The 23,988-nt window shown below is 39.4% G+C and overlaps 2 protein-coding genes across 4 annotated transcripts in view; one reads left to right on the forward strand and one right to left on the reverse strand.

The window, feature by feature from the left end:
- USP49 (ubiquitin specific peptidase 49) overlaps nt 1-23,988 on the reverse strand; it is an 82,576-nt gene that overhangs the window by 43,411 nt on the left and 15,177 nt on the right. For 2 of the 3 annotated variants that reach the window (XM_073904978.1, XM_025890595.2), the window contains exon 2: nt 13,061-13,134. The exons of the other annotated variant lie outside the window; for it this stretch is intronic. The gene's annotated coding sequence lies outside the window, so the exon portion shown is untranslated. The remainder of the gene's footprint in view (nt 1-13,060; nt 13,135-23,988) is intronic. 3 annotated transcript variants of the gene reach the window in all.
- LOC112837951 (large ribosomal subunit protein eL31) lies at nt 20,322-20,758 on the forward strand. The gene has a single exon (XM_025890604.2). The coding sequence runs from the start codon at nt 20,340-20,342 to the stop codon at nt 20,715-20,717; it is 378 nt and encodes a 125-aa protein (XP_025746389.1). The 5' UTR covers nt 20,322-20,339; the 3' UTR covers nt 20,718-20,758.

Raw genomic sequence — 23,988 nt, forward strand, 5'->3', positions numbered from 1 at the left:
TTTTTTTACTCTGAGTAGCCACTCTTCCTCCATAGGGCCATGTGCTTCCGAAGGAGATGACCTCAGCACTAGCTCCAGAGGTGGGCCCTGAGAAGTGTCAGCCCATTTGTGCGTGGTACTCCCTGGCAATGGTCACTAGGCTGGCAGTGGGCATGTGGCCAAGACTTGCCAATCAAATTGAATGGAAGGGCATAATCCACATGTAGAGAAGAGGTATTTTCTCAGTGTAGGCATCTATTGGTTGTCTCTTTCACGTTGGTTGAGAGTTTCCCATTTTTCTGTAGGCTAAATAATTTTATATTCTGCCCTGGACATTTTCAATATAATGAGACTCTGCAGCTTGCTTAAATCCCATGGGAAATGTTGATAGTTTTACTTTAGTAGGCAATCGACCTGGTTGGATTCCGGTCCCAAGTTCCAATCAACCTTCTGTGGGGTATGATTTAAATGTCATTTCTACATTCAAAGTCTTTGCAAAGTTATTCCGGTATGTCTGGCAGGAGCGCAACCCAGTGGCCAGTCTAGGACCTGGACAGTGATTCATCTCATAGCTCAATACTCAAAAGTTTTTGGTATGCTGTTTGGGAACAGATCCATGCATGTGACAATTGGGGGGTGAGCCCAGGAGATCACAAACAACCTTATGGGGTTACTTTCCTAAGCTCCTCCCTCTCCACTGTCTCCTAGGTACTTTTCAGTTCTTTGGAGCTCCCCCTTCCTGTCTTCCAGCCAGAAACCTGGGGCTTTTCTTATCTCATTCTACCACATAATCTGGGAGCTAGACAGCAGGAAGACAGAGAAAGGAAAAAAGTAATGGGAGCTGACTCCCACCTTTTTAGGACGACAGCTTCTCCAACTGAGAGAAAGGTTCCCCTCCCTTACAGCTTCAGGCATCTGTAAGCCCCCACTACTGACACTGCCAGCACCTGAACACAAGATTTCCTGGGCGTTGGGGCACTACAGAATGATGAAAAATGTTTTAAAGGGGGTATTTCTACCACTCTCTCTGAGTGCTGGGAGTCTCCTTTTCCACTTGAGTCAGCACTAGAGGGTTTATCCTAGAGCGCTCTCTGTCCTTGCCTGGTGCCCACTTCCAGGTTTGGGCTGCACGAAGTCCCAGCAGGTGACACTAGAAATAAAAAAGGAAACTCCCAGCTGGATGGTGGTACTTCAGATCCTGCTCTTCTCTAATCTACCTGCTACTGCTAACTTCTCAGAGTCCTCAAATTGCTATTCCATGTGTTCTACCCAGGTTTTTAGCTGCATTTGGTGGGAGAGACTAGGTGGCATGTGCTTACCCTGTCTCATCCAGAAATGGAACTCCCCAGGGGCAAATATTTTTTAATATAGCAGTCACATATTCTTATAAAATAACAGAAAATCCATAACTCCACGAACATTTTTTAAGATGAGGTTCAAGTAGGCTTTTAAGTTAGAAAAAAAAGTAATTTGGCTTACAGAAAAATATTAAGTAACTCTACAAATTCTACCCATGTGTGACAAAAATCATGACAGTGGTATATAAACATCGTAAGTTTGAGAAATGCTGTTTTATAGAAACCCTGTATTTTTTTTTAAAGGATTTTATTTATTTGAGAGACAGTGAACACGAGTGGGGGGGAGGGGCAGAGGGAGAGGGAGAAGCATACTCCCCGCTGAGCGGGGAGCCAGACAAGGGGCCCCGTGCCAGGACCCTGGGATCATGACCTGAGCTGAAGGCAGACACTTCACCAGTTGAGCCACCCAGGCACCCCAGAAGCCACTGTATTTTTAAAGCTACCTCTATATAGTTCTATTTGTATAACAGTATTACTAATTTTAATTATGAATTAATATGAAATAAACTACATATGAATCTGCTTATACTATTTGCTTTCTGTTAACTGACCCTATAGTTGTTTCCTTCCAGCTATTACAGTCTACAGAATATTGGGAAAGAACAAGGAAGGTCATACAGGGACCTATAAACACAGCCTTCCTCAGGAAGACAGGTCTGAAGGACTAGGAAGGAAGGACAGAAGTAGATGGGAGTGTTCCACAGATTAGGCAGCACATGAAAATTTCATGGATTCAGAAGTCAGCCTCTTTTAGAAATTTGCTTCACTTAGCCTAAAGCTTAAGGAACCCTTCTCTGGACTCCCCATACCTTCTTCACACTCAATATTATGGCATGCCTAACTGTGATCCCTGATTTCCTTTGCCCACCTTATTAGATTTTCAAGTCCTTGAGACCCGGCACAATGACCATGTCATTGTCCTCTTTGTCATCCAGGCATCGCATGGAGACTTATGCAGGTCATTAGTAAATGAGGATTTAAGGATGGATGCATCTCCTAAAACCATGCTTAGTACAGACACAAAATCATAATGACTTCTGTCTCAGTAGAAGCAGCTGCAATACTACTGAACTGGGTTAATGTCAACTAGGAATTTAGCAGAGATCTTAAAGGCTGCAAAGAAGAACAAAATGCAAAGGGGATATGCGTGTGTCTGTGTATATAGGATGTGGTAATGTGTTGGGGGCAGTCTGCAGTATCCTAAGGGCTCCATCCATAGCTGGCCTAGCTAGCCCTGCTGCCCCATTACTCAGGCATTCTCCTGGCTGCTGAGCAGTCAAGTCCTGTCCCTAATTGGAGAACTACCAAAACCAAAGGAAAATCCATTCTATGGTGAGAGACTTTTTCCCTTCATAATGGATGTAATCAAGATTACCTCTTCCCCAATGTTGTAATAAGAAAAGAGATTTGCATGATAATAGGTATCTAAGCTTATCTGCTCCAGGTGCTTTATTCTCTTAAATGAAGTCAGAATATTCAGGTTACGAGATCACTGTGTTCCCTATCTCCTTCCTCCTTTCCACCACCCATATCCAGTTGATCCCCAAATCTTACTGATTCTTCCATTTGAATCTTCACTCTATTTCTGTCCATCACAATTTCACAACGGTCAATAAAGCTATCTCTCTGGCCCAGCTCCCTTTATTCTCCCACTAACGTATTCCTCTTCAGCCACCGGACTCCTCACTGCTCCTCTGAACAACAGGTAACCTCTGATCCCAAGACCCTTGCAATTCTGTTTCTGCTGCTTCAAATGCTCTTCTCTCAGATATCTGCATGGCTTGCTTCCTCACTTCATTCAGATATGTGCTCACATGTTACCTTCTCGGTGAAGCCATCACTGATCACTCTACACAAAAAATCGTTCCCCACACAACACTCCCTTACCCTCATCCCTCTTCCTGGTTTATCCTTCTCCCAGGCAATTACAACTAGGTAAGCACAGTATATATTTATTTATTGTCTTTCTCCCCACTGGAGTGTAAGCTCCATGAGGGCAGGGAGTTCTGTCTATTTTGGTCACTGCTGACTCCCAACCGCCTGGAAAAGCACCTACCAAGAAAGAGGTGCTCAGTATTTTCTGAAAGAACAAACAAGACTACTTCCATCTCCAGTGCCTCTAACCTAATTCAAACAACTGTCGGTTCTAGTCCACAGTACTGTCACTGCTTTTTTAATAGGCCTTCCTGCCTTCAGCCTGAAACCCACATATGTCATCCTTGCTGCCTTGGGGATAAAGCCCAAACTCACTAAGGCTCATCAAGTCTCTCATGATCTGGTCCTGCACCTCTCTAGCCCATCCCACTTTCCTCACACCACAACTATGCTCCCATTATTCTAAATTATTTTTAGTGCCCCCATGGAACAGCTTACTCTCATTTCTAGGCCTTTCCACAAGCTGCTCCCTCCCCTAGAATGTTTTCATCATTCTCCTGGCTACTTACCCCTTCCTTGGTCTGGCTCTTTCTTATCCTTCCCTCCAGGAAACCTTCCACTACTCTTCAAGACTGACATAGGGGGAAACTTCTGCATGCTTCAGAGAACACACATGTGCCTTCCCTTACTCAGCATCTACCATGTTGCACCACAACTGCCTGTTTGATGGACTATATCACAACTATAATCAACATGAGGGGGACACGGTGCCACGAACATAGCAGGTACTTAATAAACTTTGTTGAATGAAAAACTGAGTAAGTGAACAAACAACTTTCTAATCTAGTGTTCTCTTTGGCAAATTATTAGTAGTCAGGTCTTTGATTCCTTTTACGTACACTCAGAAGGGATAAAAATATCCAGAAGAAAACTGAAAAATTAAAAGTAACTTTTTAAAAAAGATTTTTTTATTTATTCATTTGAGAGAGAGAGCAAATGAGAGCATAAGCAGTGGGGAGGGTCAGAGGGAGAGGGTGAAGTAGACTCTATGCTGAGCAGGGACTCAATCCCAGGACCCTGGATCATGACCTGAGCCGAAGGCAGACACTCAACCAACTGAGCCACCCAGGCACCCCAAAAGTAACTTTCTAATTGGAGTTTGAAAAACATGATGATCCATCTGATCAAATAGAAGACTTTACCATGATCCAAGAGTTCAAAGATAAACTAGCAGATCAATGGAAATAACTGCAGACAATATAAAAAGTTAGAAATATTTAAAATAATCTGTATCCAAATGTTCTATACCCTAGAATACTTAATATATTGGCTAAAGGCACTAGCTAATAGTTCCATTTATGGAAGACTCTTATGAATTAGTGGGCCTAGGCAATGATCATCAGTGGCTACTGACATCACACACACAAAAGATAACCAGACATGGGTGCCTGGGAGGCTCAGTCAGTTGAGCATCCGTCTCTTGGTTTCAGCTCAGGTCATGATCTCAGGGTCATGATATTGAGCCCCTGTACTGAGCTCCACACTCAGTGGAGAGTCTGCTTGAGATTCTCTCCCTCGCCATCTACCCCCTCTCAGCTCGCACTCTCTTTCTCTCTCAAATAAATGAATCTTAAAAAAAAAATAAAAAGATAACCAGACATTTTGTATCTCACAATGGAAATATACACCAACACTCACTAAGAATTTTGTCCTCAGAAAGAGAACCCGAATCTAACTTGTCTCTGGATTTTACTACTAATTTACAGACAATATAGTAATCTAATAATGGGTAACTGACACGGGGATACAGTCACCAATATTCAGGCTGAAGGAAACTCTACAGGACAAATGATTCAAATAGGACAAAGAGGTTTCAAAGAAAAAGAGTGGAGGGAGGCAAAAGAGAGAGATACCATCAGCTAGTTATAATGTTTGAACTTTATTTGGATCCTGATTCAAAAATTCAAATATTTAAAAAAAATGAAATAATTGGGGAGATGTGCACATTGACTAACATATTTGGTGATATTAAGGAATTACGGTCAATATTTACATGAGTGATAATTATTGTAGTTATGTTTATAAAAAATAATTCTTATCTTTTAGAGACACATAATAAACTATTTATAGATGAGATAATATAATGTCTAGGATTTGTTTCAAAAGAATCCAGGAGTAGGGCAAAGAGGAGGGAAGGGGTATAGATAAAGTTTGAAATTTTCTATAATAATTTTTTTTAAATTATGGAAAGCAAGGTTCATTGTGAGTTTTGTTGTTGTTTGTTTGTTTTTAAGTAGGCTCTATGCCCAGCACAGAGCCCAACACACGATCCTAAGATCAAGACCTAAGCTGTGATCAAGAGTCGGACACCCAACCGACTGAGCCACCCAGGCACTCCAGGGTTCATTATAAGTTTAGCAAAGACTGGCTCAGTCAGTAGAGCATGTGACTCTTGATCTTGGGGTGGTGAGTTTGAGCCCCACGTTGGGGGTAGTTTACTTAAAAAAAAAAGTTTAGCAAAGGACAACCGGAGTCCTGTTTTTTCATATTAATTTTATATGCTTAAAAAATAAAACTAATAGTGTACAATATAAAACTACAAGAGTAAAGCTCTCCCTCTGCTTTCTATCCCTGGTTGCCTCTTGAGAGGTAACTACTGTTAACTGAGCATCCTTCTGGAGCACATTTCCAGAAATATTTTATGCATTTAGAAACATAATTTTTAACATAAATCAAACTTTAACATACACATTATTCTACATCTTTTTTTTTAATTTAACATACTTTGGACATTTTCCCATACATCTGGCTTTATCTCACTCTCTTTAAAGAATATACCATATTCTATGATATGGACTACATTATCCATTTAACTCCTCTATGAGTGAAGAATTAATGCTATTTTAAACAATGCACCATGGGTATTCTTTGGCATATATCATGACACACTTATGCAAGTGTGTCTATGAGATAATTTGTAGATGAATTGCCGTGTCAAGGGATATATGCATTTAAATTTTGGATAGGTATCACCAAACTGCCCTCCAAGAAGGTTGCACTGATTTATACTCTCTCCCTCACCTCCCATCAATAGTATTTGAGAATGGGTGTTTGTACCACGGCTTGACACATCTTTAAATAATTTTTATTTAAATAAAATATTAAAAAATAATATTTTGTTTGTGTGCCTTTAATTATGGTGACTATTGATCTTTTTTTCTCTTTATTTGATCTATCCATTCATGTCTTTTACATTGGGTTCCTGGTCTTTTAGAATTGACTTGTAAAAACACTTTGTGTGCTAATGAAATCAGAGTACTTGCTTCCAAAAAGGAAAAAAAAATGGCCCTCAAATTAAGATTTAAAAATACTAAAGATTAGCTTAAAAATATGGGTATATACTATTACTGACCAAGAAATCATGTGACTGAATGAAGTCAACTTTCTGTAACAGTGCCTGATATGATTACAGGACATTCAGATAAATGCCAAAAAACAAAGAAAGAAATACAGAAGACATGTCAGATGTTCATATTTCCGAAAAACCATGACATTCACATATGTTGTTCAAATTTACTAATTTCCTCTTGCACTTCTTCCCACCTTATCTCAGTCCTAGATATGGCACTCCTATTCACCTGACTTGAAAACTTGACATTCCCTTTAACTCCTTATTCATGTCACAGTCAAGTTGGTTACCAAAGCCTACTAATTCGTATTCAGAAATGAGAGTACTAGACTCAGGTTCTTTGTTACAGTAGCTCATTTAAGAGAATGGATTCAAATGCACCCCCCACACACATGCACACATGCTTCTTAAACCTACTTACCTTTCTCATGCTGCTTCCTACTGCTCTCTCCCCCCAAATCTAGGCCCTTAACACTGCAGGCCATTCATTACTGCTTTAAGTGCTAGTTGATGCTTCCTGTCTTTTTAGGTCAACTATGTATCTTAAATATTATCACTATATTAAACAAAAACAGCATTTTCATCCTATACTGTGTTCCCCTGCTTAAAAATCCACAATGGCTGGGGTGCCTGGTTGGCTCAGTCAATAGAGCATGCGACTCTCGATCTTAGGATCATGGGTTCAGGCCCCACACAGGGCGCAGAGCTTACATTAAAAAAACAAACAAACAAAAAACACAAAAAAACCCACAATGGTTATCTATCTAATATCCAAGAGATAGGTGATATACAGAAAGCATATTTACTTTAAAAGCCTATCTCAAAACCAACATTACTTTTTACTGGGCCTGTGACTTTAAATTTGTCTCCATACTCATTAAAATGAGGTATGAGGGGCATCTGGGTGGCTCAGGTCATGATCCCAGGGTCCTGGGATTGAGCCCCACATCGGGCTCCCTGCTCAGCGGGAAGCCTGCTTCTCTCTCTCCCACTTCCCCTGCTTGTGTTCCCTCTCTGGCTTTGTCTCTCTCTGTCAAATAAATAAATAAAATCTAAATAAATAAATAAATAAATAAAAATAAAATGAGGTATGATATCTATATGCCTTAGAGTGGATGTGATGATTGAATGAAATGCTTTATGTGATAGTGCCTAGCATATAGAAGGTGCTCAAAAAATAACAGGTGAGAGTAGCACTAATGGGAATGAATATTCTACCCTCAATAGAATGTGAAGGGATTTTTGAATTAGAGAAAAGACAAGTGTCTAACACAATTTCTGGTATGTTGCATGCACTTGATAATACATGTTAAACCCTGGGCTTCCAGTAAAACATGGCAGAATGAATACACATTTATCTCCTTTCCTCTCAAAATCCCAGTAAAATCACAGCAAAGGGTAATAAGAGCATAAATACATAAGGACAGAAAGAGTGGGAGATGAGAGAGTAGTACATGAGAGGTATCAAAATTTTGGACTCTGTTAAGCAAACAGAAGAATGGGAAGTGTAACAGACAAAAGCATGCTAAAATTTAAATGTTACTCACACCAGGGTGAAATAAGCAATCAAGCTGGTTAGAACTTCAGAACTTGGAAAGGCCCTGAAATTAGAGGCTCCATATACCTCTGAAGGTAGAGGTAAGGTGTGGGATTTAAGGGATTAAAAAAAAAAAGAGGTTGGTTGGACACCTTTGAAAGGATCCCTCAGTTTACCCCATCTCTGCCCTGAGCAGCAGACTATGTCTTACCCACTGGCAGGAGAGGGATTTTATTTGAACCCTAGACGTTCTGGTCTTTGGAACACCAGGCACAGCTGGAAATTGGGCGCCTGGCAGGTAGCAATGCTGAAGAGACAACAGCCATTTGGTGCACTCTGATTAAAAAGCTCCTTTAACACCTTCAATAAAGGGAAGGTCACAATGCCACCCAATTTAAAAAAAAAAAAAAGAGCTTCTATTAAAGTGTATCTTAAAAATTAAAATTATCTTTAGAGACAATTTTTAGCCATTCACATTTTGAATGTCCGTTTCTCTTTACATTAATATTCTAATGATATTCCCACTCGTCTGGCATTTGGAAATGACTGAAGTTAGTGATATGATAGATGTCCAGCCAGTGAGCAGGAGTCTGATGGCCGCATTAGTTAACCTTCAAGTCATTATTAAGTGACTCAATCTAATGAGCCAAGTAATCTCTTTCTGTATAAAAGTCTATTAAACAAATTACAGGGTCTTGGGAGCAACTTACCAGGCAAGGAAAATCTCACGCATGTATGAACATTTTTCTTCAAATAACAAAAAACAATTAGAATAAATTTAACATCAGTTGGTAATTATTTTAAGTTAAATTTCTTGACAAAAGTGACACTAACTTGAAAACAAAACAAGATTAAAATAGCCACAATAAGGGTGACTAGATAGGCTACCTTTATTGTTCTATGTACGATTTGAAAAATCCGAAACCATTTGGTACTTACTTTTTTTTTAAATAATAATAAAAAAAAAACAATCACAAACTGTCAAGCAGTTTCCACTCTATCCTCAGCAGCCAGTCACCGGAAATACCAGTCAGTGCTCAAGACACAGAGGCTTGAGCACCACAGAGGCCATCGCCAACTCTGAGAGCCCCCTGAGAGGGAGCTGTGACTACAGCAAAGGACTCCAAAGCTGGAATGGAAACTCCATGAGGACAAAGGCATTTTTGTTTTTATTTTGTTCACTGACTTATTTCCAGCTCCTAGAACATGGCTGGAACATAGTAGATGCTCAGTTAATACAGTCAAATAAAAGGCTATCCTGAAAGGTCCCTTTGGTCCTCCCAAAGTTGGGAACAACCAATACAAAGAACACTCCAAATATGGCACATATCAGTGGGGTCATTGGCAAGCTTGGATGGTGTTCCTACTTAAAGTCAAGCTCTCCTTTCTCTAGATTTCCACAGCTCCTTATAATCTGGAATAGACCCTCTAGCACAATTATGAAAAAGGAGCAAAAGTTTCACTTCTCTAGATCAGGAGACATAGCCTCAGTCTCTCAGGATGCCCCTAGAATGTACAGAGAGGTGTTTGTCGTGGGCACTGCCTGCGACCACTCCCAATCCACTCAATCACTAGACAGGAGCATCATAACTTTCTGGCCTAGACTGGGGTCACTGTTACATTTTAACATAGAAACAAACCTTAGTGCTTCTCAGCAAATCTAGAGAAGAGTGGCCTTAAATTTCTGCAAATCTTTTCAATGTCTGGATTAAGGAAGACAGCCAGATTCTCCTGTTTCTGTATTCACTTGGTTACACATCATGTAGCTTTTGGAAAACTCCGCTACATACCCATAAGCAAGTAATGTTTTAGCATTGTTATGAACATAGTTGTGACTCCTGAAAGAGTCTCAGGGGTCCCTGAGCCACTCTTTAAGACACTGTTGTAAAAGAGATGCATGCGAAAAGCCATAATTTTGATCAACACTTAGAAGGGATTCTGAAACAGGAAATGCGAGTTTAAAAAGATGGAGAGGAGTGAGGAAAACATCGCTGACCACGTGTGGCCATACTTTAAAGAAAGCTAAAACATTTTATCAGTGTTGTTGTTATTTTAAATGTTGCTTACCCTTTGTACTTTACCATATTTCAATGGGGAATGAATTGCTATGTGAAGGGAAAAAAAGCCAATGCTTCTCTCTGACAAGACATAGCCCAGAACAAAAACCATGTACTATCACTCCTTCCAGTTCCTAGACAAGTGTCGACTGTTAATGTACATTGACTTTTTAGACCATTACTTCTAAGGGACATTCTAATTATAAGACCCATAAGTCACCTTTCTCCTGCCTTTCCTTTCCTTGCATAACTTTCTGCTGTCATTCAAATATTATTTAAGAGGACAAAATAACAATTTCCAATCACTAATCAGTTCCGAACTGCTGCACAGTTCAATCTTTCTGAGAGCCCGTTTCTACAAATAGCAGCTAAATGGCAATCTACAAATCAACTCATTCTAGTCCCTTTTAAACACATACATATTGGTCCTTAGATAGGTGCAAGTGATTTTCTATCTGCTGCAAATGATTCGTAAAGAAGCAAAACGGCTGTATTCACTTATGGATGATCCAAGACAAATAATTATTTATGGAAAATCATCTCACATTATCATTTTTCCCATACTTAAGAAGATACATGATTTCCAATTTTCCTTCCCACAGGCAAGCAAAATCAGATTAGTTATGGTGACTTTTTCAGGAAATATTTGGCTTTATCGTCTTATTTAAATTTACACCCGCCTTAACAAACCTTATACGAGTTTACTAACTAGGCCAGCAGTTACAGGTCTGGAACAGGGGATCTAGGTTTGAATCCTAAAGCTGCCACTTGCAATGTGACTTTGGGCAAGTTAATCTGTGCCTCAGCTTCCTCAGCTTTTAAAATGAAGATAACAGTATCTGCCTCACAAGAAGATGATGGGATTAAATGAGATAATGAGTAAGTGGGTAAAGCACTTAAAACAGTGCCTGACACATAAGAAGTATTCAGTAAATGTTAACTTCTGTTTTTATATATTAGTCTTCTAAAATAGTCACAGCAGAGAGAATAGTCCCTAATAATCTAATAAAGCCCCAGGACAATAAGGAGGAAAATATTAAGAAGAGATGACTGTCTTAGTGGCCTCCCTTCCTAATAGGTAATTGTCTGCACTATGTAAGAAAGTGCTGACAAGCCATGAAAAAGATATCAAAGACATTTTCATAATTATTACAATTCTGTGAAACCAGGAAAAAAACTCAGAAAGACTGGTCTTTCAAAACAGACTGAAGGAATCTTAACAGAAATTTGACATATCTATCTAGAAACAAGAGAATCACGCAACCAGCATTAACACTGTTCTATACTTCTATTGGGCAAGATAAAACTATCACAGTCAGAAGATGGTTTGTATTTTTATTTTTTTTTAAATACTTTATTTATTTATTTGACAGAAAGAGACCCAGTGAGAGAAGGAACACAAACGGGGGGAGGAGGAGAGGGAGAAGCAGGCTCCCCGTGGAGCAGGGAGCCCGATGTGGGGCTCGATCCCAGGACCCTGGGATCATGACCTGAGCCGAAGGCAGAAGCTTAACGACTGAGCCACCCAGGCGCCCCCAGAAGATAGTTTTTTTTTTTTTCAGAAGATAGTTTTTATTCACGCATGTCTGTAAGCATCATATATACACCACTATATATGCAGGAAGAGCTGAAGGTGTGTAACTCTGTTCTCACACATAGCCTAGCAGCATACTCTGAGAGAATCGAAGCTTGAATCCAAAAAGAAAACTTTCATGAAAATTTAAAAAATCCTTGCCACCAGGGTTAACCTTATCCAAGATAGCTTAACTCCTGCAGTATATCAGAAAAAGATTCATCTGTGGAGGGCTGGCACATAAAAGTGCTAACTACAATACATATGAGAATTATAGCTAACATTTATTTAACACTTACTATGTTTCAGGCATTATTCCAAGTTTTTTAGATGTATTATCCAATTAATCCTCAACATCACAATGAGACAGGAATTTTACCATCCCCACTTATACCCAAGGAATTAAGTTCATTAAGAAATTAAGCTGCCCAAATGTCAAGTTAATGATGCCTAGTCAAAAACAGTCTGGCTTCTAAACCCAAGTTTTTAATCATTAGGCAAAGAAGAAGGTTGCACAAATACATATCATACACTTATATACCCTGGGAGGGGGCTAAATTTTAGGGAGAGGGTTTTGGTTATCCATTGACAATAAGAATGTATGGACTTGCGGAGCCTGGGTGGCTCAGTCGGTTAAGCGTCTGCCTTCGGCTCAGGTCATGATCCCAGGGTCCTGGGATCAAGCCCCGCATCTGGCTCCCTGCTCTTCGGGGAGCCTGCTTCTCCCTCTCCCTCTGCTGCTCCCCCTGCTTGTGCTCGTTCTCTGTCAAATAAATAAATAAAATCTTAAAAAAAAAATCTATGGACTGGTAGTATTAAAAGATTTCCTATCTCATTACTTTAGGCACAGTTTTATCGGCTTTCTGTGGCATTCCATTGACACGATCTGCACTTGCTTAAATGAACAGGACTGCCACAGTAAGCCCAACATCACAGCAACTGGCAGGATTTGGAAAATGACAATCCAACCACCAATAAACTTCAAGCCCTACCCTAAACTTGTTTTTTAGAATGGTTGCTGACCTCCAGATCCTACTTTTATCTTCAAATAGAGCTGTGTCCCCTCTTAGCTTAAGTTAACTCATACTACTGAGAAATTCACAACGGTAAGGAAGCAGGTGGAGAAAGTTCAGAATGCGGATAAGACAAATATGGTGACTGATCACTCAGCCTAATGGTATATCAATCTTGGCCATGGATTACAGATTGGCCATACATAACACTATTATGAATAATTTTCATTAATCTTTTTATTATAGTTTTATTTCTTACCCATTAAACAAGTTTTTTCCATCTTCTTCCATATCATTCCATAGCCATTGATTAGGTTTCCTCTTCTCTATTACCTATGAGGGAAACAATTCATAAGGTTGGGCAAAAGAAAAGCAATTTCATGAATTTTATTTATAAATTCAAAAAAAGGATCAGTACCTACGATATGTAGCTACATGGAGTTTAGGCTTAAAAGCTCTATGAAATAGCTATAAACTTCAGGAGTAATGACTTAAATAATTACAATAGTGATCTTGAAAATTGGGAAATTATAATTTGGCTTAATTCTGAAAACTTATTACTAAGACTCCGTGTGTCCAAATATTTGCCATCTAGGTTCCACTTACATCATTTAAACTACTGCAATATACTTTTGAATGGGGAGGGGTGGAATTACAGATATATAAAACAAATCACTACAGTAGGAACAAACTCAAAATGTTGATGACATCCTTTAAACTGTCATTAAAAATAAAGTCCCTAACAAGCAAATTTCAAGCTTACCTCCTAGGGAAACTTCTTGAATTCTCACGTTTTCTGGTGTCATGCAAGGCAAGAGTACAGGATGCAGAATAGCAAAGACCAGTTATCATCATGGTGTCCACTACAAGACCTTATGCAAGTTTCTTAATTTGTCTGAGCCTGTTTTCAAATATACTTCAGGGCACTGGTATAAAGACTAAATGAGAATGTAGGTAAATGCTAGGTCACTGCCTGGCACATAGCTGATGGTCAACAAAGGTTTAGCTCCCTTCTTTCCCTTCTTCTTATCTTTCTACCTTTAGTTTTGAGGAATTTTCACGGCTTGAGAGGACAAAGTCCATTCTTAACCTTACCTCACCTCATTCTGTCAAATAACAACAATAACAATGATGAGGATAGCTGCTGATGGCATTGATATGGTTTTAAATGTGTGCCAGACACTCATCTAAGCACTCTTGGCACATATTAACTCATTCACTTCTCACAATGATGAGTCAGGCATTATCTTTATTCCCATTTCAGACATTGAAACTGAGGCACAAATAAGTTCCACAGTTACTAAATGGCACAGCTAGGATTCAAAATCAGGTTTCTGCTCTGAAGAAATACTAGCACCAAGGACTAACATCAAAGTGACAGCAGTGATGCCCTTCCTTGAAGAGCTCTCTAATATTAATGTAGTCAGATACGGAATGTTCAGATGGCTCACCAAGTAAAAGAGACTCATATTTTAGATAATTAAGGTCATCTAAACATACATATATAAATAAATGTAACTGAATATTAAATATAACTGAGATTCAATATATAAACTATAAATTATGCATTTAAAATATAGTATATGTGTTATATATCTCAAAGTATTTTAAGTATTTTATAATATTTTTTAAAGTTTAAAAAGTTGATCATGAGAACATTAATATATTTAAATTAGAAAAAAATCTAGCCAGGATCATACCTTTTTTGGCAAGGCCAGTTATGTGGTACATTGCAAAATACAAACATTTATTATCCTATGTTATACCTTGTCTATAACTGTCTTCCCCAGTAAACTCCTGGAGGACAACAGGACCTTGTCTTACTTATTGTGAACAACAGTGATTTCTAAAACTATGCCTAGTCTTTACTAGGTGCTCAATAAATATTGATGAAAGAACAAATAGGCTGAATACGAAACAAAGAAAATGTTCAAATCTGTCATTTCTATTCATATTCTAAGGCACCAACACTCTAGCCTTACTTCCTACCACCCATTCACTCTATAATTTTCCTACCAGCAAGGCCTTGCTGGATTTAAATGTTTTCCTTGACCCAGTCACATATTTGGCCTATTCCAATCTATAAACTCACGTAGCAAAATGTCTTATGACAAAACATCTCAAGTATACAATTAATCAGAAGATTCGCACATGAAAGCACGCACGTAACATATTGTTATGGCACTTTGTGGTTTTTGAAGTGCTTCTACACCTACCTCTCAGATGCCTCAAGACAGCCCTGAGAGCAGACAAGGCAGGTGTGATAAGCCAGGAAGCTACATCTAATGTTGTTTGTTTTTTGAAGTAGAAACATATTTTCATTGTCACTGCTGAAGAACCAATGGCTCAGAAACCAATGCTTTTTCTGCAGTTTGGGTAGAAAGTCTAAAAAATGACATTTTAAAGTCAATGTCATAGTAATTTTTTAATTTATTTTTTAAATTATGAGTGATCATGATCAGTCTTATCTTTTTTTAAATATTTTATTTATTTGAGAGAGTGAGAGAGAGAGCACAAGCAGAGGGAGGGTAGAGGGAGAAGGAGAAGCAGACTCTCTGAGCAGGGAGCCCCAACACAGAGCTCGATCCCAGGACCCTGGGATCATGACCTGAGCTGAAGGCAGATGCTTAACCGAATGAGTCACCCAAGCACCCCACCTATTGACTTAATATATATTGTTGGTTGAATGAATTATTTTTTTAAATTTATTTGTCAGAGAGAGAGAGCACAAGCAGAGGGAGGAGCAGGCAGGGAGCCCAATGTGGAACTCGATCCCAGGACCCTGAGATCATGACCTGAGCTGAAGGCAGTCGCTTAACCAACTGAGCCACCCAAGGCATCCCAGTTGAATGAATTATTGATAGAGGACCTCTTCTTTTAAATTGACCTTTATCTCAAATTTTACTTCTTGGGCAATATGCTTTCTAATATTTACAAAGTATTTTCAATTAAAAACTTCACATGGCAGGGGCCCCTGGGTGGCTCAGTCTTTGGTTAAGCATCGGAGTCTCGATTTTGGTTCAGGCTATGATCCCAAGGTTGTGAGATCAAGCCCTGCACTGGGCTCCAAGCTCAGTGCAGAGTCTGCTTAAGATTTTCTCCCTTTCCTTCTGCCTCCAGCCACCCTCCCCTGCTCATATACTCTATCTCAAATAAATAATCTTTTTTTTTTTTTTTTTAAAGCAAGGACGTTTGGGTGGCTCAGTTAAGTATCTGTCTTCAGCTCAGGTCGTGACTGCAGTGTCCTGGGATCAAGCCTCACATCGGGCTCCCTGTTCAGTGGACAGCCTGCTTCTCCCTCTGCCTCTGCTGCTCCCCCTGTTTGTGCTCTCTCTCTCTCTCTCAAATAAATAAAATCTTTTAAAAAATAAAAAATAAAAATAAATTTTAAAATTTTAAAAAAAGCAAACCCCCAAAGCCCAAAAACTTCACATGGCATTTATCACTGTAAACTATAATTTTTTTCAACTCTCTACATGTACCTGTTTGTTTTAGAACAAAACACTTCACCTTGTTTTAGCCTTCCCAAATAAAAACCAATTGGGACCAATACAATGATGTATAAGAGATCAGAGTCTCAGACTAAAAGATGGTCAAGCCCCACATTAGAAATTTTCTTCCCTAAATGCCTGTGCGGCGCAGTCAGTTAAGTGTTGGACTCTTGGTTTTGGCTCAGGTCATGAGTTCAGGGTCCTGGGATCGAGCCCCAAGTCTAGGGCTCCATGCTCAGCATGGAATCTGCTTGGGATTCTTTCCCTCTTTCTCTCCCTCCCCCGGCTTGTGCTCACAAGCGGACGCTCTTTCTCTTAATCTCTCTCAAATAAATAAATGTAAATTCAATTTTTAAACAAGTTTTAGGGGCGCCTGGGTGGCTCAGTTGGTTAAGCGTCTGCCTTTGGCTCAGGTCATGATCTCAGGGTCCTGGGATCAAGTGTTGCGTCGGGCTCCCCGCTCAGCAGGGAGTCTGCTTCTCCCTCTCTCTCTGCCCCTCCCCTCTGTTCATGCTCTCTCGTGGTACACACGCACATTCTCTCTTTCACTCTCAAATAGGTAAATAAAATCTTAAAAAAAAGTTTTAGAAATCCACCTGCTTTGATTGACTTCCGTATCTAGTAATAAGATGTTAGATGGGTCTGTTTATTTATAAAGGGCATAAGAACACAGAAGCGTGCAAGAGCCTTAGATTTAGAATCGTAAGGCTTGGGTTTAAGCCTCAGATTATCCACTTATTAGCAGTGTAACCTTGGGCAACTCACTAATGTTTTGGGACCTCTACCTTCTCACTTTTAAATGGATATAACATCAGCTCTACTCCCTTCTGCGGGTGTTGCATAGATCAAATAAGAAAATGTATGTGTAAGTGCATTGTAAACTGACAAGAGCTATACATGGGTTAGCTCTTCTTTCCTTGCTACCAAAAATAGCAAAGACTTTAGATCCTTATTCTGGTGAGAAGAGACATTGATTATTTGAACATTCCAGGGGCTTGGGGGAGCATGCTAGGATAAAAGAACCTGATCTCTCCTGTGGAGCTAAAGAATCCTAAAATGTGTTTGGTATCAGCATCTTTATTTTAGTTAAATAACATCCTGGTCTTAACTAACAGCTTAGAGGGATTAAAGGGCATGAGATGTTAGCCACCCTGTGAATTTCTTCTCACCAAAAAATAAAATGACTTAAAAGCAAGAGCAGATATACTTGCATTCTCCCCAATCATCCCAGATCAGTATGTGCAAACAAAAGCAATACCAAATCCCATTTAATCTGGAGAGCAGCAGTGGCAGCCACAAAAATGGCCTTCCGTCTAGCATGCACCAGAACTGCTATTCCATTGCTGTGCTGAAATCTACTCCCGCTTTTCTACTCCCCACATACAATAAATATTAATTGGTAGAGTTCAGTCTGCCAGCATTCATTCAAACCGTTTTAAAAACATTAGTTGTCATTACCAAGCACATTTTATAAATACTATACAACAATTTTGTCAGCACAGAGCAGCAATTTTAATGGGAAGAGAACATTTATGAACATTTATTTTACTCCTACTAGATACCATGCGAAGTGAGGTGTTTTCACATATATTTGCTCAGTTAATTCTCACAACGAGGTAGGTGCCAGTGGCACTCTATGGATGAAGAATGGATATTTGAATCAGTTGTTAAATGACTAGTCTAGGATCACACAGGAAAAAACAGCAGTACCTAGGCCCAAGATAATTGCTTTGCATTAGTGCACTTTCAGTAACTCTACATCTGTGGCAAAGAACAGGAGGTTTATTTAAGTAAAGTTTTGTGTCATGGTAAAATTTAGTTGGTGGTTAGCAATATCCTGATGCACTTTACATGCCTTGTTCAAGAGGGGACAGAGCTGTAAATGTGCACTCCTACAGAAACAGTGTCTGATTCTAAAATTTAAACATAGAGACTTATTATTGGTGCAGGCTGGCTCAGTCAGGAGAGCATAAGACTCTTGATTTTGGGGTTGTGAGTTGAAGCCCCACACTGGGTATAGAGATTAATTTAAAAAAAAAAAAGAAAGAAAGACTTTTCACTGCAGCTAGTTGTTTTTAGAGAAAACACTGCAAAGGAAACATAAATTCACTAGAGTCAATAACAGTTTTATAAAGAAGCTATCTCTTGGAGATCATATCTAAACAAGTGCCAAAAATTGCTGTGTCTTACAAACATGAAAATTTTGTAAGAATTTTGAATATTAGAAAAACGTTTCCTATAATCACAGCTCTTCTTTTAAAAATTAAAGCTAACTCTAACCTACATATCACCATTCACTACAGTATAAACATAAAGTGATATTGTTGTTTTTTCCCTGAAAATTTCCATTGAAAAACTGGTATTTATAAAAAACATTTTAGAAGGGTTCTAAAATGGACACTACTAAAGATACAATAAGGTTTAGATAAATTGATGGACTATTTATCTGTGCCAAGCAATGAGATGTTAGGAGTGTTTGGACAAGAACCAAAACCCTGTAGAGCTTTCCAATGAAACAGTTCTAGCAGAAACAATACAGAGCTCGATGGCTACCCTGTTATCTGGTTAAAGTATTCCAAGATACAAAATAAACCCAGATCTTAAAAATATATAATTGTATCAAATTATAAAACAATACCCTAATTAGGTGTTGTGGTTAAGAGAGCAGGTTTAGGCATCAGGTTGGCTGGATTAGAATCTCAATGGGACCCAATTCATAGCCTGGGCTCAGTTTCCTCACCTACCTCATGCAGCTGCTGGGGAGTTAGCATGTGGAAAGTGCTCAGAAGAGTCAATGGCATAATAGCATCATCTATTATTTTTCTAGTTTTACCTCATGTAAAAAATAAAACACATATGTAAAAAAGATTGAAGGCCTCTCATTACTGAGCTAATCCATTTCCAAATTTAGAATTTAAAAGGTAATAAAAAGAAGCAAAATCCTAGCTTTCTTGATAACAGTCAAGATGGCGGTTAACCTGGAGTGGGGTGTAAGGGAGCATCATAGAGGAAATTTTTACACTTTATAGGATGGTTAATCCTGGCTTTTGTTTCACTGGTCTTTAAAATGTACATATGTTTTGGCAGACCTGGCTGGCTCAGTTGGTACAGCATGTGACTCCTGATCTCAGGATTGTGAATCTGAGCCCCACACTGAGTGCAGAGATTACTTAAAAATAAAATCTTAGGGGCGCCTGGGTGGCTCAGTTGGTTAAGCGACTGCCTTTGGCTCAGGTCATGATCCTGGAGTCCCGGGATCGAGTCCCGCATCGGGCTCCCTGCTCGGCAGGGAGTCTGCTTCTCCCTCTGACCCAACCCCCTCTCATGCTCACTCTCTCTCTCTCTCATTCTCTCAAATAAAAAAAAAAAATCTTAAAAAAAAATAAATTGTACATGTTTTAAAATATATTTCACTAGCAGTTCTGGGGTGGAGTCTTTTGGGTTTTCCACATAAAGTGGGAATGCAAGCTGGTGCAGCCACTCTGGAAAACAGTATGGAATTTCCTCAAAAAGTTGAAAATAGAGCTACTGTACAACCCAGCAATTGCACTACTGGGTATTTACCCCAAAGATACAAATGTAGTCATCCGAAGGGGTACGTGCACCCCAATGTTTATAGCAGCAATGTCCACAATAGCCAAACTGTGGAAAGAGCCAAGATGTCCAACAACAGATGAATGGATAAAGATGTAGTATATATACACAATGGAATATTATGCAGCCATCAAAAAAACAACAAAATCTTGACATTTGCAATGACGTAGAGGGTATTATGCTAAGCGAAATAAGTCAATCACAGAAAGAGATGTATCATATGATCTCACTGATATGAGGAATTCTTAATCTCAGGAAACAAACTGAGGGTTGCTGGAGTGGTGGGGGGTGGGAGGGATGGGGTGGCTGGGTGACAGACATTGGGGAGGGTATGTGCTATGGTGAGCACTGTGAATTGTGTAAGACTGTTGAATCACAGACCGGTACCTCTGAAACAAATAATACATTATATGTTTAAAAAAAAAAGAACCTTTCCAACCAGGGCCCGGCAGAATGGCTCCCGCGAAGAAGGGTGGCGAGAAGAAGAAGGGCCGTTCTGCCATCAACGAAGTAGTGACCAGAGAATACACCATCAACATTCACAAGCGCATCCATGGAGTGGGTTTTAAGAAGCGTGCCCCTCGGGCACTCAAAGAGATCCGGAAATTTGCCATGAAGGAGATGGGAACTCCAGATGTGCGCATTGACACCAGGCTCAACAAAGCTGTCTGGGCCAAAGGAATAAGGAATGTTCCATACCGTATCCGCGTGCGGTTGTCCAGAAAACGTAACGAGGATGAAGATTCACCAAACAAGCTCTACACACTGGTTACCTATGTACCTGTCACCACTTTCAAAAATCTACAGACAGTTAATGTGGATGAGAACTAATCGCTGATTGTCAAATAAAGGTATAAAACTGAAAAAAAAAAAAAAAAAGAAGATAGTAGGAAGGGAAAAATGAAGGGGGGGGAAATTGGAGGGGGAGACGAACCCTGAGAGACTATGGACTCTGAGAAACAAACTGAGGGTTTTGGCAGGGGGAATGGCTTAGCCTGGTGATGGGCATTAAAGAGGGTATGTAATGAATGGAGCACTGGGTGTTATACACAAACAATGAATCATGGAACACTACATTGAAAACTAATGATGTAATGTACAGTGATTAACAATAAAATTTAAAAAATATATTAAAAAATATATACAAAATAAATAAAATAAATTTCACAATAAAAAATTGGAAAAAATAAAAGTTAAAAAACATTTCCAAAGTACAATGAGAAAGCACTGTTTAACCGGAGAAGAGGGGGAGAGGAAAAAAAGCAAAAAATAAAACCAATGCTCTATTATTCTAAGTATTCTAGTTTACTTCAGATTATGTATGCAACAGCTTAGCTCAGTTATGGAAACACTTCCATTGAACTCCATTCAATCCAAAGAGACATTTTTCTTTGTGAGTTAGTTCTTACAAACGGTGTCACTAATTCACTGGGAGCACCTCTTTATGACCATGAAACCTGGAGGTTGTAAGGAATCTCAGAGGACTTCTCTTACAACACGTTCACTTTCCACAGAAGGGAACGTTAGACCCCTGAGCTTCCAAACAGGCTCTCCCCCACTCTGCTCCCAGCTGTTACTGCTAGCCACCAATGTGATGCAAAGGAAGGGGCAGAGCCCGTTCTTTCAATTGCTTCGAAATAGTGACTAGAGAAAAAGTGAACTTATACCAACCATCAGGAATCTGTTTAAGACCTAATATGTACCCCCAACAGATGCTAGCACCTGCAGAGGAGCCCAGTACTTCAGTCAAAGGTGTTCCATAAATATGTAAGTAAATTTTGTCAAAAGTACAATATAGGGGTTCTGCCCCAAAGAATTCTATGTCAACATACAATGAATCTGGCAGTGTGCTGTGGGCAAATGTACTACATACAAAATATAGGAGGGAATGGGGAAATAAGACAAGAGATTTATGTCCCGGGGCGCCTGGGTGCCTCAGTCGGTTAAGTGTCTGCCTTTGGCCCAGGTCATGATCTTTCGGTCCTAGGATCGAGCCCCACGTTGGGCTCCTCACTCAGCGGGGAGTCTTCTTGTCCCTATCCCTCTGCCCCTTACCCATTCTCATGCTCTTTCTCTCTCTCTTGATCTGCTCTCTCAAATAAATAAATAAAATCTTAAAAAAAAAAAGAGATTTACGTCCCATGGGGTAAAATGGAGGAAGAGGCCTTAGAGGAGAAGAATTGAGAACTGAGTTTTAAAAAGCTGGTAAAGAAAGCACTCTAGGATTGATCCAGAGAAACCTGTTGATATTTTTATAAAATCTGCTTCCCTTTTTCACATTACTTCCACATTTTAACAGGCATCCTGATTTGTTCTAAATTATTTCACCTGCTATAATTATATTCAGGAAAGCATTTCCACCTTCCTCCTCAAAGAACTTTTGGAAGCCACTGAAGAATGGAATAGTAGGAGGAAAAAAAAAAAAGAAACCTTTTAAATGCTTACTATAAATTCTTCAAAACAGAAACATCTTTAGATGGTAAAATACACATTTTCTCAAGTTTGAGGTTCACCAAAATAAAAGTGGACCCTAAAAATTAACAGAAAGAAAAAACATTTAAAAAATCCCCCACACTCATGACTGCAAACTTAAAGCATATGCGAAGTTAACAGGACATCTGGGTGATCTAAGCAATTATTTCCAGTTACTTTAATGGGAGAAGATAGAACCATAGTGGTAAAGAAAAGACAACTGGAGAAGAGACTCAGTTCCAGTTCTAGATAGATGAGCAAACATAAACAGGCCACTTCTGCACTCTGGGTCTGTTACCACGTCCATAAAAAGTTCTATTATTCTCTCTGTAAAGTTCCTAAAGCCACTCAGGTGTCATTCTTTTAGCAAGCTACATGTTAGGCGTTAATCCATGAGGATAACCAAAATGAATTTATGTTATCCCAGATTTCTGTACTGTAGCAAAATTTTGCCATTGCCACAGCCATTTATCTAGTCTTGTATTGAAACAGAGCATTAGAGAAGTTTGGATTTTCAGTGAAACATGATTCATTGAACACCTGCATTTACCTCTCTGCTCTCTCCATAACTCCACTGAAACAGCAGTAAAAACAAGATCTGAAGGACGAAGAATAGGAGAGGCAACAACTAACAAAGTTTGTGGAAGCCAGAAAGCAGATGGATGGGTTATTTGATTTAGCAGAGCATAGGAGCACGTTAAGGGGAACCTCAGATCAAACTGAATTGTGCTGGGATACACAAGAGAAGCTCAGAATACCTCTGAAAGTGGGGATAGCAGGCAGGGATGAAAAAGGAGAACAGGGTGAAAGTTCTGCCCCAAGATTCCCACCCTGACTCCAAGCAGCCACTGTTCAGAGGCTGGGAAGCCTACTCTGGAAACTAGAGACACTGGACTCAAGCACAACTAGGGGCAGGCCTAGCAGTCTAAAAAGATGGGGATTATGGATGAGTTGATATCCTGAAAGGTAGACACCTCCAGCTCTTTCCCCACTCAGCTACCCAAATGTTGAGTTGATATCCTGAAAGGTAGACACCTCCAGCTCTTTCCCCACTCAGCTACCCAAATGTTGAAGGGTGTAAACTGAGGATGGGAGCATTCTCGCTAGGGAAGAACTTGACCAACAGAAAAACACCTACAAATACTGACTGCTAAAAGTGAGCTCTTAACTACCTTATAATGAATAATACCATCAGTCAACTTTCACTCCAGCAAATCCAGCTTTCGGTTTTTCAGTGGTTCCTTATGGAACATGAGTAAGACATCCAAAGCTAAACACTTAAGGAAATCCCCTAAATGAAAAACCAAAAGAAATGATCAAGTAAAGGTATTTTAAGGAAACAGATGGTGTAGGAGGCTGAAGAAAAAAATGTAATTACAATTAACATACTCAGAGAAGAGCTATTCCACACATGAAACAAAAATAGACTATTTCAAGGCAACATTCAGAGGGTCACCAGGTTGGCTCAGTTGATGGAGTGTGTGACTCTTGATCTCAGGGTTGTGAGTTCAAGCCCCATGTTGGGAGAAGAGATTACATAAAAATAAAATCTTTTTTCTAATTTATTTTTTAAAGATTTTTATTTATTTAATTGAGAGAAAGAGAGAAAGTGTACACACGGAGGGGCAGA

The sequence above is a fragment of the Callorhinus ursinus genome, unplaced genomic scaffold (genome assembly GCF_003265705.2).
Source record: "Callorhinus ursinus isolate GAN/ISIS: 27379988/994484 unplaced genomic scaffold, GSC_fseal_2.0 scaffold22, whole genome shotgun sequence".
Taxonomy (NCBI): domain Eukaryota; kingdom Metazoa; phylum Chordata; class Mammalia; order Carnivora; family Otariidae; genus Callorhinus; species Callorhinus ursinus.

Coding starts and splice junctions, on each gene's coding strand:
- LOC112837951 (XM_025890604.2), top strand. CDS start 20,340: ATGGCTCCCGCGAAGAAGGGTGGCGAGAAGAAGAAGGGCCGTTCTGCC.